At 44.6% G+C, this 13237-nt stretch overlaps 1 protein-coding gene across 6 annotated transcripts in view; it reads right to left on the bottom strand.

Annotated features, from left to right (window-relative positions):
• PAN3 (poly(A) specific ribonuclease subunit PAN3) overlaps positions 1-8488 on the bottom strand; it is a 79940-nt gene extending 71452 nt beyond the window's left edge. For 4 of the 6 annotated variants that reach the window (XR_005257078.1, XM_038138223.1, XM_038138235.1 and 1 more), the window contains exon 1: positions 7411-8107. Coding sequence is in view for 5 of the 6 variants with exons in the window: in XM_038138223.1 (XP_037994151.1) it covers positions 7411-7843 (433 nt within the window). In the remaining variant the exon portion in view is untranslated. Of the gene's footprint in view, positions 1-7410; positions 8108-8415 lie in introns of those variants that run through there. The other 2 variants (XM_038138252.1, XM_038138214.1) reach the window with 2 other exon arrangements.
• Between the last annotated feature and the right edge of the window lie 4749 nt (positions 8489-13237).

Below are 13237 nucleotides of genomic sequence, written 5' to 3'. Positions count from 1 at the left end.
TAAGTAAGTAATTTAAGATTTGTGTCCTTTTAGTCACCCAAAAGCACCAAGGTGTCAGAGGAGCTTACACTCGTTTTTCTTTTTGTACTGACATGTACATTTCTGTACACCAGGAAATCCTGTGCTGGTGGTGCTAACCTCACTTGTACACCCCAGTGCTATTTTCTGTATAGTGCTCCTACTTGGAATTTGTTAGGGAAATTGGATTCTCTGCTGTTCTTATGCCTCTCTCATTTAATGCAATGTTTTTGAAACACAGACTAGGAATCTCTGAAATAGAGGCACCAGACAAAGAAAATGAACAATGCTTCCAGGCATGAGAGGCAAAAACGAAAGCACACGCCCAGGTTAGGACACCGTGACAGAGTGCAGTCGGAGGGCGGACAGCACAAGCAAACCAAGTTGGCTGAAAGGCAGACAGGAAGCAAAACAGTTTGGGAAATGCTGCCTTATTTACAAACACTCCCACTACACCACGATATTCATGGGCAAGTAAAGGAAAACAGCTATCTTTACCATAATAGTAAATGGCTGGGCTGTATTTTTTTTCTATACCTCACATATCATAGAACCATCTGATGAAGATGAAGCATCTGACAAAGACAGGAAAACAGCACAGGTGCCATCCTTCTGTTCTGTAAAAGTCTTGTTACAGAGTCTAGAGCAGCTGCATTCCTCCTCATGGACCAAATCCAAAAGCACAGTGATAATACAAATTAAAGTTGATACTTTCCCAAAAGAGTAATCAGAACTATTCTGTTATCAGAAACAGCAATTTAAAGTGATACAATTACTTAACACCATAGCTTTCAGAGCTAACCCTCTCCAAGATCTTTTACAATTCCTAAAAAATTGCATTGAACTGTTCAATAAACTGCATTTTTTTTTCAAACATTTAAGCTTTTGTTTCAATAACTTCCAATTAAAACTAAATTTTTAATAAAAATAATTGCACAAAGCATGTGCAGATAACCTGAAGAGAACATAAGGTTATTTTTCACAGCAAATGGGCGAACGCATTAAAAAAAAGGAAAAGTCTTCCTGCCATTTGCCTCAGCAGCAGACCAACTGAAGTTGAGAGACTATCCACAAACTACAAGAATCACACATTGTATGATCAATTTGACAACAACTTGTATAATGTGGGTCTCTGCTCTCACTTTTATATATCTGTGCTTTGTTTCTATAGATCTAGTCTCAAATTTTAAAAAGGTCAGAAGTAAAAGGCTGTTAAAAAGCAAATTAAAAAATACAAGTAAGTTCTAAGCACAAAATATGTTTGAGAATCAAACAAGGCAACCACATGATTGGAATTTTTTAACTACTGAAAGACTCATGAAGCCTACACACACAAAAGAGTGATCAATTTCAACTCATGTCCGTACACACACAGTGATTCACCACACCATTTTTCTGGTGGCATAAACATCTTTACTAGAAAGCAACAAATCAGGAAAACATCGGCCACATCAGCTTACTATCTAAATCCCTGCACTGACCCCTTTTCATCAGCTGCCTCACAACCAAGATTATTTTTTCTGCTTTGGAGGTTCTGTAGAAATGCTTGTATCTATCACTCTAGCCTCACCATTTGCCCACTTTACTCCCAACAGTCTAAATTTGCTTCTAGCTGGTTCCTTACACATGGAAACCTTTCTGAACTAATCCTCAGAGTCACTACTTTCTGGACATTCAAATCATTCCTGAAGGCCCACTCCTTCAGCAATACTTAAAAAAAATCTGTTTCTAATACCTGCTAGACAGAAACTAAATGGGGACATCCTCAGTCTTCAAAAACAAGCTTCCCATTACTAAGATATAGCAGAGAGTTTGCTCCTATAACATAACTATCCCCACACTCACACTCCTTTCCATGTTTGCCTTTGTAGCCAGAAAACAAAGACAAGAGTAATGGTGCTACAGTATTCTTCAGTACCCAACACAGGGCGGGTCCTACCAGAAACAAGTAATTATCAATACTCCTCAGATATCCACAATTCTTGTGAAATACTTGGACTCTGAATGATTTCCTATGCAATAATAAAAAACCACAAGGTATATAAACTGATAAAATGAAAGCAAATTAATAGTGCAATTTTTTTTAAGTTTCACTGCACTCAAAATCTCAAATAACTTTTCAGATAGAGAAATTTTTCCTTCTCTTTTTCCTTAGCTCTCCCAAATCATTTTCCTCCTATGTGCCATTCACTTAACAGATCCTTGTGGGTCCCTTGCAACTCAGAATATTCTGTGATTCTATTATTTCTACATGAAACACATAAAAGCAAAAAGAAAACCCATGTGTAATTGCCTGATTTCTGGAGCTGACGTGAGACAAAAAGTGATTAAGTGAACTCAGAAACTTTCATTTCCTCTCATGCATCTCTAAGAGGTTATTGGTTTTACTCTTCAATTCTCAATTGTATCAGTCTCCAAATCCTATGAGTTTTCTCCCATTTCTTAAAGATATTCAGAGCAAAAGAAGATGAAAACTGTATGATTTGTCAACTCCTGGAAAAGGCATAATGATAATTAAAGAGGGAGGTACTTCTAAAGGAAAAAAAACAACCAAGGGAGGTACACAACTAATATAGCATCACTCACAGAAAGTACAAACATGTTTGGAAAAAGAGTTCTCAACCATACACCTTTACTAGAACATGTACTTTCTCCATACAAGTGGAGAAGAAACAAACCCCAGGAAAAGTGAAGAGTATGTGATATACTGCAACTATACTTGTACTTAAAAGTTTCATATTACTATTTCTAAACACTTCAGCTTGTAAATACCAAAATGCTACCAAAGATAAGAAAAATCCACATTTAGAATAAACCTATCCAGTTTCACTGCATTAAGAAATGTAATCCAACAGATTACCTTTATTATCAGTTTTGATGAATAGCTATCTCTCCATTTTTTCTGTATCAGCTGCTTCATCTTGTTTAAAAAGGAGCATAGTGGTAAAGAATCAAGCACGCTTTAAAAACCAGAACATTCACAAATGCCTATGTCTTTCCACTCCAAGCCTAGTGACTACATTTAGGGATTTCACAAAACCTAAGCTGTAATGCTCACTAAACCAAACATGGAGCGATTGCATATGGAATTCTTACAGCAGTGGCCACTACTGCCCTGACTGGACACAACATGCAGATGGTTGGCTGTGAAAACAGAAATAATGCTTTTATTAGGGCTGTGAAAACAAACATAATGCTTTTATTAGGCCAACCCAACACATGCCAAGTCTTGATGTCCCTTTCCACCTTCTCACACGCTGGCAATAAAGTCTATTCACAGATGGGCCGTTCTCAGCAGCCACAGAAAAATGCCGCCTTGCAGAAACACAGACCTGTTTTCCAACTACCAATTTCCTAGGAGGGCTTTTGCAAAAGGCTTTCTAGCAGAGGACCAGATGCAAACATGTCACAGTGAGAGGGTGGGCTAGGCTCTGGCACTGGAAACTCACACAGCAGCAGCACTGCTATTGTGGCCAGCTCCTCACAGGCAGCTCCGTGGCTGCCACTGGGCCCAGAGCACATCCAGCACTCCTCAGCTCAGCAGCCCAGTGTTTTATAGGAATCAGAAGCCAGAAGAAAGGGGGAGCACTGTGTATTACGAACTTCATAGCAAAAAGTGGGGCAGAAATTAGCAAATGTTTGGAGCCATACTTCAGCTTGTATCTATCAATATATAATATTACATGCAAAAGAATATTACACCTGTTCGACTACCTGAAAGCTAACAAATACAACAGCAGTTGTCCATGCAACTTTAACTTATCTGAGCTAGGTATAGGCATGATACATTTTAATACCACAACACTTCCCTCTAGACCTTTCCTCAGGCAGCACTGAGAAGGGATGGCAGTCTAGGAACAAGTCCACAGCATGCAGCAAAGCAGGCTGCTGCTTACAGAAGCTGCAAAGTACCACAGACAACAGAGGGCACACACAAGAAGAGAAATTCTTCATGCTACCATGCTCTCCTTCCATAAGCTACTCCTTTAAACCCTGTTAATCAAAAAATATTTTCCCCTAAACAGCAAGCACCAGTCATTCCTCCACCTCTGCTTCCTCTATAGCCTTTAGACATACGAGACATACATCTACTAGAAAAGCACCATGAGGAAATTTAAGTAGCTACCAAATTTGGAGAAAATGCATTCTTTTCCTTTCTCCCTTACTTTGTCACAGAAGTTCTAAGTAAAAAGGATTAATTTTTAATAAAATTTTAGATAGGCAATATCAACTACATTCCCTATTCTGTATGCAGCCAGCTGGCCACCTTACTCTTGGAAGATGAACCTCACAGAAGGCTGAGCACTCAACTCTGGTGGAAAAAGCAGGAATGGTGCTTTGAACACATGCTCCGTGTCAAATAATCTGGGGGCAGTGAGCAGTAGTGCTGCCTTCTGAGAGTGGGTGGAGCTCATGGGCATGGTCAATCTTGCCCCCCAGGAACACCAAAATCCACACCATCAAGCCAAAGCCACATTAAGCCCAATACCTCATCATCTCTGACACTGGACAGCAGTAGCTACGTGGACAAAAGCATAAGGCAAGGATAAAGCAGGATTTCCCAGCAGGCTTTCAGCCATATATATGGACGGGAAGATGAGATCTCTGTATCAGAGATGGGGATTTTTTTTACTTAACAATCCTAAGGAGAGTTTTCTTCCAACACTATCTGATCACTTCTGGAATTCTGTCAGATGTTAGCGTTCCAAACATCTATGGGCACAGAATAGCTTAACCACACAGCACCTGAGAAACTCCTCCTGGTTAGCTCTGAGGATGTCAGCTGCTCATTCCTCTCCATATCCTATAGTGAAATACTTCCGCACTGGAATATTTCTTGCCTTTTCACTGCTCACCATCTCCTCATCACTCAACATTCTTACCATCCATGTGGTGAAAAGAAGTTGGTATTTGGGGAGCCCTTGTGATTACCACAGAAAAACCTATAAGTAAATTAATAATCCTGTACTCAAAGCAGGATTAGAGTAACACGCATGTTAGAATGAGGCACTGACCCACTTTTAACAATAAATAGGACTACCCAGTTAATTAGTCAATGAGCATTATCTCCTCTGTGCACTGAATGAGGCTGGTGTCCAGTGAGGAAGGAGCAAGAGAAGCTGGCATCTTGTCACTTTAAGACTACCAAATACTTCTGAATTAGACAGTCAGTGACTGTACAGGCAGGTGATTTTTGGCAATTCCCACTTTCATTTTCTCAACCTCTTAACCTCAGAACTTTTTTAATATGACTTTATGTCTTACTTCCTACATCCACAGAAATAAAACTTTCATTCCATCTACTTGTAAATCATACTCTTAACACCACAGGCCACCAGCAAGGTAAGGAATTTAGATACTAGCCTATCAGTACCTACATATATCAACTTCAGATTTTGAAGGATTATTTTCCTTGTTTTTTCCACAAATGCATGCCAAACCAAAGCTAAGAATGAGATTAGGCCCATTTCCTGGCTTTTCAACTTTAATTTCCCTGTCCTTTGTTTCTGGGCTCTTTTTCCTAGCTAGTGTCCTTCAAGATCCACCAGTGGAAGCTTGTGCCCCCTACAACAACAAGCGATGTGGCCTTCTCAGCAGGCAGCCACTGACAGCACCAGAGTGGGTTTCTTCATTCTTGATGCCCTCACTCCTCAACTGGGTACAACTGCAGCAAGCATGTTCAACAGAAGCAAGTGTTTCAAATTATTGAACTGCTCAGCAGTATCCACCCCCAAGCACACACAAATTCTGAAGGTTTTTGCCTTAGATTCAGGGCTTAGGCAATTTTTAAACTGTTTCTTGGAAGAGCATCCTTCATACAGGAGTCTTTACGTGCAAACTAAGTTATGCATCATCTCCCCAAGTCTGAATCTCCTAACCATTTTCTTTCCCACAGGGAAAAAGTGTGTTTCACAAACTCCGTCCAAAGAAAAATTAACAAAGATTGACTTATTGATGTTGAATTCCTCCAACATGTTTCTATTTAGTTTTTTAAAAAAAGGCAATAGAGCCTTCAGCTTGAATAACTTAAGTTCAACAAAAATCTGGAAGACTTTTAATAAAAAGCCTTATGCAGTAGTATATTAAAGGCTCCTCATGAAAGGGGGAAACATGACAGTGTTGTGTTAATGCAAAACACTGAGAAGCTACCAACTACAGAGATAATACTCAGCACCACAAGCTCACCACACCTGGCAAAACAACTGCAGGACCCTGAAAGATTTATCAAGCACTAAAAACCTACATACAGGATGTTCAGCATGGCTGCATCTTATTTTCAGAAAAAATATGGTTGCAACCATTTAGTAGCTAAAGCATTTAATGTAAATAAATGCCACATTTGTGTCAAAAATCAATAATGCAGCCAAGCTTAATATATTCATGTAAAGAGGCAGGGCTTTTCTCAAGGAGCATGTTTTCCTAGCCTGCCAAATGCTGCTTCACCTAAAAAACAAATGGTTACTAAAGTCAGTTTACTGCAAGCTCCATCTAACTATCGGCCAGCACATCAGGGGGATGCAACACCAACCAGCAACAGCAGTGCAGCACTGCATGGCATACAAGCTATCTGAACTCTCACCATTTGAAAAGGGGCTGCGCATGAGGGCTAGAAAACCTCAAAAAAAGATTCTGAGACAATTTCTGCTCACAACAGTAAATCACATAGACATCTATCACAGAATCATAGTGACATTAAGGTTGGAAGGCATCTGGGGATCATCTAGCTCAATCCCCCAGCCAAGGCAGGATCACCTACAGCAGGTTACACAGAAATCCGTCCAGGTGGGGTTTGAATGTTTCCAGACAGGGAGACTCCATAATCTCCCTGGGCAGCCTGTTCCAATACTCTGCCACCCTCAACGTAAGGCAATTCTTTCTCATGATGAAGTGAATCGCAATTTATAATTTTTTCTCGTAATTTTTATAGAGTTGTATTTTAGCTGGAGCATTTCAAACTTCCAAGAGCCAACACTCAATATATGCTGTTCGGAAGAGCCCATCCAAGGGTACCGCTTGGGAAAGCGCTGCCTCCCTGCTCCCGGCCTGACTTCGGGCAGGGAATACCTGTGAACCTGCACCAAGCCTAGCTCTAGAGTGACGGATGGACAGCTGCCCGGGAGCCCCTTTAAAGGCACACAGGAGGAGCCCCTTCCCACAAACACCTGCCCACTCCTTCCCGTCGGTGCGGGCCGGGTCTGCTCTGGGCAGTCAGCCCAGCCGCGTCCGCCCGCCCGGGACGGCCGGGGGTCCCCCGCCACCAGCATGGCTGTTGTTATTTGTTTCCGGCAGCACCGCGGCGTGTCGGGGATGAGGAACAACGCGCCGCCCGCCGCCCCCTCCCGGCAGCGCCCCCCCAACCCGCCCACCCCCGGGCCGCCCCGCCGCACTCACTCGCCAGCCGTGGGCCATCCAGCCCCCCGCCGCCGCCGCCGCCGCCGCCTCCGCCGCCTCCCGCCCCCAGCTCGGCTTTCTTAGGCCCCACCACCGCTGCCGCCGGGCCCGAGCTGGCCCCGTGAGCCGAGTAGCCCGGCCCGGCTGCGGCGGCGGGTGGGGGGATGCCGAGCGGGAGCCCGCCGAGGGGGGGTGCGGCGGGCCCCGGGCCGGCGGGGGCGGCGCCCGGCTCCTCATGCAGGAACTGGCACTCCTCGCCGTAGAAGCAGGTCTTGTCCTTGGCGTAGTAGCGGCAGAACTTCAGCTTCACGGCCCCGCCGCCGCCGCCGGCCCCCGCCCCGCCGGCCGCCGGACCCGCCACGCCGACCCCCGCCCCCGGCGGCGGCCCCACCACCGGCGACGGCGACGAGCAGGGCAGGCCGCTGCTGTTCATGGCAACCGCCCCGCCGCCGGGGTCGGCACCATGGGGAAGGGGGCGGGCAGGGGGAAGGGGCGCGGGGACCGCCGTCACCCCGGGTCCGGCTCCGGAAGGGGCAGGAGGAGGAGGAGGGGGCGACTCCGCGCCTCTTAAAGGGGCCGCGCGGCCCGGGGCGGCGGCGCCTCCTCCTCCTCAGCGGTCCCGGCGCTCGGGGTTGTTTATGCCATTTTCCTCTTCCTGAGCGGCCGCGCCTGCGCCGGCGCGGAGCATCCTGGGTAGCGCCGCCGGTCGGGCCGCGGAGGCGGAGGGGGAGCCGGTGCTGCGGCGGGGAGGGAGGGAGGGATGGCGGGACGGAGCGCGGAGCCGCCGCCGGCCGAGCGCCGTGTCCGGGCGGCGAGGGCGTTAACTGTGGCGGGAGGTGTCAGGCGGCAGGTGGCCCCCGGCACACGGCCCGGCCGCTGCCCCGGGGCCGCTGGGCTCTCGAGCGCTGTGCCAGGCTGGATCTCGAGCCTCCTCCCGCTTCGCGGTCACAGCAGCGGCCATCCCAGCAGGATCTCAAGCGGTTTCCCTCCACAAAAGTTTCGTACCTCTTTCCTGCCATAAAACCACACGGCAGCCTGCTGGCCGTGCTTTGCCTGGTGGCATAGCGGGAACGCGGCCCGGGGGATTCTCCTTCTCCGAGTGACCAGACGCAGTTCTTAAGAAAATGCCTTTTCCCCGGAGCTTGGAGAACTTTGTCACGTGAATTTTAACTGACTGTCTTGCAATACTACTCAAGATTTTAATTTTTTTTCAATTTTTACTCAGTCAAGTTGTTGGCATAGCTCGTGGTGCTGAAATAGCTGAAATAGTGTGTATATATGTAGTTGAGAAAATATAAGTTAAAGTGCACTTGACATTATTTTGGTAAGAAAACATTTACTGTAGAATTAAGATTACTTGTTGTCTATCATAGCCTTCTCTCTTATTAAAAATGAAAGGAAAATCAGGGCCTGCCTAGAAGATGCTTTGACAGTTTGTGTGAAAAGAAATTTAAAAATAATGAGTGAGCTTGTCTCATTGGAACAAATCAAAATCTTTCTTCCTCAGATAGAGTGTTCAAAGACCTTGAGAAATAAATGTGCCTTAAGCTGAAATCTCAAGATCAAGAATTTTGGACAGAGAACTAGAGAAAGAACAAGACTACAACAGTCCAGGCTTCAGTTTTAGACTGTATACCAAGAGGACAGGGTGAGGATATAATCTCTCTGTCATTCCCCAACAATTTTTCTGAAGGTTTTTGCTTTAGATTTAGGGCTTGGGCAAATTTTTTTTTAACTGTTTCTTAGAAGAGCATCCTTCATGTGGGAGCTTTTAGCTGCAAACTAAATTATGCATCCTCTCCCCAAGTCTGAATCCCCTAACAATTTTCTTTCACATAGGGGAAAACTTTTACTTTCTTTCTACAGTAGGGCAAAGCTTCTGTCTTCCTCCAGGCTTGAAAAGTAGGCCAAAGAGTGGAAAGACCCTGTTGGTTTCTCCACTAAAATCTCCATGTCAGAGCTCAGACTAACCGCAGCAGATTCCAGGAGGAAGAAAGACCTCATAAATGCCTCAACCATGGGAAACATTTCACTCCCAATTTGCACCTTCTGAGACAACTGAAATCGGTTTGCTGCAGTGCACTGATCGGTCCCAGCTGCTTTAGGTGAAGTGCCCACAGTGCTGCTTAGTTGTGTATCACTCAGCCCCCTGGCATTAGTGTTACGCCTCTGAGGAGTGAAAACAAGGGCTTCTCTGCCCTGTTGCAGCTACACACGGGTGCCTGCAGGTGACACTTCTCTCAGCTGCTGCAGTGAAGAGAGAGTCTGGGAGTGCACTGTTTTTTCTCCCTTTGTCCTGCTGGTCGGTGCCCAGGGAAAATGCCAGCAGAAGGTGGAGGCCTCAGGCACATGGGGACTTTGGGGTGCAGGGGTTCATAAAGGGGAATGGGAGGTAGAAGGTGTTTCATTGAGGTAATGCCAGATGTGAGGGGGAGACAGGTACCCAATATCATTCTCTGCTTAAGCCTTACTGTCAATAGTCTATTTATCACCTCTTACTCCAGGATGTCCCTTGGAAAAATCCCTTCCTTCCCCAGAGGTCAGACTGGGTAGAAAAGTTGTATGTACGTGTGAGGTGGTTTGAAAGGGAGGCACAGAAATGTTAGTAAGGGAGAAGAAAAATCTCAGCTTTCACCCAGAGTTTTCCCAAGATCTGTGGGCCTTTTCTTTGGAGCTTTAGTATTGTAGATTTAATGGTATCAAATTATCTTACAAGAGATTTGATGATACACATGGGGTAATACCTTTTCTGGGTAAACTGGTTGAACATGAAGTTTATTCTTCCAAGCAAAGACTTGAGATGCATAGCCACTCCCATCGCTGAAGTGTATTCTAACCTGTGTTTTCAGCCTTGTGGATCTGCTTTTCCCACAGCTCTTTTGCTGATCTCTGCATGTGTCTAATATTACATGTACACGGTGAGGTTAGGAACAAGGACACAAACGAGCTTGTGTACGCACGACCCACATTTATTCTATCTGCATGCTGTAGCTCAGGTTCAAAACATTCCCACTGGATGTGGGAAGAGCTGAGGTAGTGGACTGGGCAGTTGTGCATGATCCAGAGCCAGCCTTAGTGCCCACCTAGCAATGAGGTGTTAAGTATGGTGCCAAGAATGTTGGGGTTCTCCCCCACCAAAGTCAGCCTAAGTACTGTACCTCAGCCACCAAACAGCCAACCAACTTGGAAATGTCCCTCACCTTTTCTACATTATCTTGTCCAGTAGAGCAGAACCAATAATGGGAAGAGGCTCAAGGTGGCAGGAGCCTCTTCTTGTAACTCAGGCAAGCTTTCACCTCTCCTGTCCCTTCATTTCTGTTCACTGTATGCAAGCCTGAAGCAGGGAGTGTCCAAACGGGAGCCTGACATCTTCTCATTAATCATGTCTTCTCCTCCAGATTCTGATTTTTATTGCCTGTTCCTGCTGATCAGCCAGAGTGCTGAGGAGGCCCACAGACCATTCTCTGTCTGCTTCCTGTAGTGCATGGAGATGTACTATGCATTCCTGCAAAGGAGTGATTGATGATGTTATTTTTTTCACAAAACTAGGTCCCCTGATCATCGCAGCTGGCACCTCTGTGGGGAGGGTTGCTGTTCTTTGCATGAAATTCAGGAAGCAAGAGGAAGGAGAAAGAGATAGATACCCCTGGGTCTTGTCCCACTTTGTAGTTAAGTGATAACTGTGGTGTGCTTTTCAGCCCAGAAAGGGGAAAATACTGCTGTGTGCATGCCTGCAGCCGTGGCCAAGTGACAGAGTTTGTGTGTGCTGTGCCAGAAGGCAGAACCAAACGTTATGAGATGAAAAATCGGGAGGGGGGGAGGGGGGGGATCCTTGGAAAGGAAACATCTGCCAAGAGCTCTTTTTTTCCAGCCAAATCAGCCTGCAAGTGCCAAGCAGCTCCCCCTTAACATTTGAACCACTCTTGAGAAAACCATGTTTGCTATTGAGAGTGACAGTTTCTCTTTGTGTCAACCCAGAACTAACATGTTTATTAAATCATGTGGAAACACATCCTTAAGTGCAGGCTGGCCTCAGATAATGCAAATGAATAACAATACTTTTTAAGGGAAAGACTTACTGTAGCTGACTTTTTTCTAAGGTATAAGCAAGACAAGTTTTGTAGGTAGGAATCTTGTTTAACCAACCAAGTAGTTGGAAAAAGTAATGTGTGAACACTGGGTTTTTTCCAACAGTATCAGCTGGGTCTATTAGAAGATACTATCTCTACTTATAAAACTGGCCCTAGTATTACTGAAACAGATCAAAGGAAATACTTCTAAACAAAGTTTTCACATAATCTGAATTTAACTTTTAAAGTCTACTATTATAGTATATAATTAAGGAAAAAAAAAACAGATGTGATCAGGATCCACAGTAATATTAGATGAGAATTTTTCATAATTGCTAATAATTCTTTTTTTTTTTCAAGTAAAGCCTGATACTTCAGGCTATACACCAGCTACTGAGTGAAGTCTGAGGGAGATTGCCACTCTTGAGCAGATTATTCCACAAAATTAGGAGTTTTTTTATCTACCTTTGAAATATTTGAGAATTACTAATATGGCAGTCAGGATATTGGACTGCCTGCACTGACCTGCTATGGCAATACCCATGGGTCCCCTAACTGGGCAGCTGTCTTTACTAACTGTGTGGAAGAAACCAGGTGTTGCTCCCAACCAGACTCCCATTCACGTGTAAAAAAAATTCACTTCAACTCAGTGAAGTTTTGAATTCAAATCAAGTCACAAATCAGCAGTTGACCCTGAAGTGCTCTTCCTAGCACCTACATTAATACTGTATGTTAACACTTATATTAATAATGTATGGGGGGGAGGTCTTAGCCCTAAGCTAGAATTTAAATTAGTAGGAGCACTAAAATATAGGAGGAGTACTGTGCTGGTATGGCTTAGCTAGAGAATGCTCCCCCTGGCATAGGCTTTATCTACCCATTGCAGTGAAGGCCAACCAGGATGTGGCATAAGATGGATAAAATACTTGATAACAGAAACAATTTTCTCATGGTGGAAAAAAGCCCTGCTCACTCAAAGAATGCTTTACTGTCATAAACATGTGTATGATACATTCATTGGACCCTTTCAGACCCCAGTCCAGCATCTTTAGGAATAAGTTTATATGGCAGGATATTTATAAATATACTTTAAATATACTTTTATACTTTATAAATATACTGGCTTAGTCCAGTAGATGTGAACTAGCTGGTTCTTTCACAGAAGCTTCTACACTGAAAACCTGACATATACATTAAGGCTTCTGATACCAGGTCAGCTGAATCTCCAGCAAGAGATTTTCACTATTAAGCGGTAGTTTCCCCTTGTCAGAATCACAAAAAAGCAAAATGTCTTCAATGGAATCCTAGCAGCTACCAGTGCTGAGTGCATCAGGTGGAAGAGAAAACAAAGCACTTGGGTCACTTGCCAGTTTTAAATCAGAGGACAAGGATCCACTTGCCTGGTAGATATATAAGTGTTCAGACAGGTCTTTGCTAGGCTACCCTACCGACAGTGAGCACTCACTGGCTGGGATAGATGTCTGTTCTTTTCAGAACAAAAGTGCAAACTGTCTACCCCTGTTTTCTGAGGACAACGCCTGTGTATATGTGTAGGGTTGAAAGGGGTACAAGAAAGTACAAAACATATAATTGGTAAAGATCTTGAACTGATTTGGTCCCAAAACCGATCCCTCAGGATCACCACTTGTCACTGCTCTCCACTTGGATGCGAAGCCGTTGACCACAATTCCTTGAGTGTAACCATCCAGCCAATTCCTTGTCCACTGATTGGTGCCTCTGTCAAATTCATGTCTGTC

The sequence above is a fragment of the Motacilla alba genome, chromosome 1, assembly GCF_015832195.1.
Source record: "Motacilla alba alba isolate MOTALB_02 chromosome 1, Motacilla_alba_V1.0_pri, whole genome shotgun sequence".
In the NCBI taxonomy this organism is placed as follows: domain Eukaryota; kingdom Metazoa; phylum Chordata; class Aves; order Passeriformes; family Motacillidae; genus Motacilla; species Motacilla alba.
The sequence above is the reverse complement of the archived record's forward strand: the minus strand, read 5'-3'. Positions and strand labels throughout refer to the sequence as shown.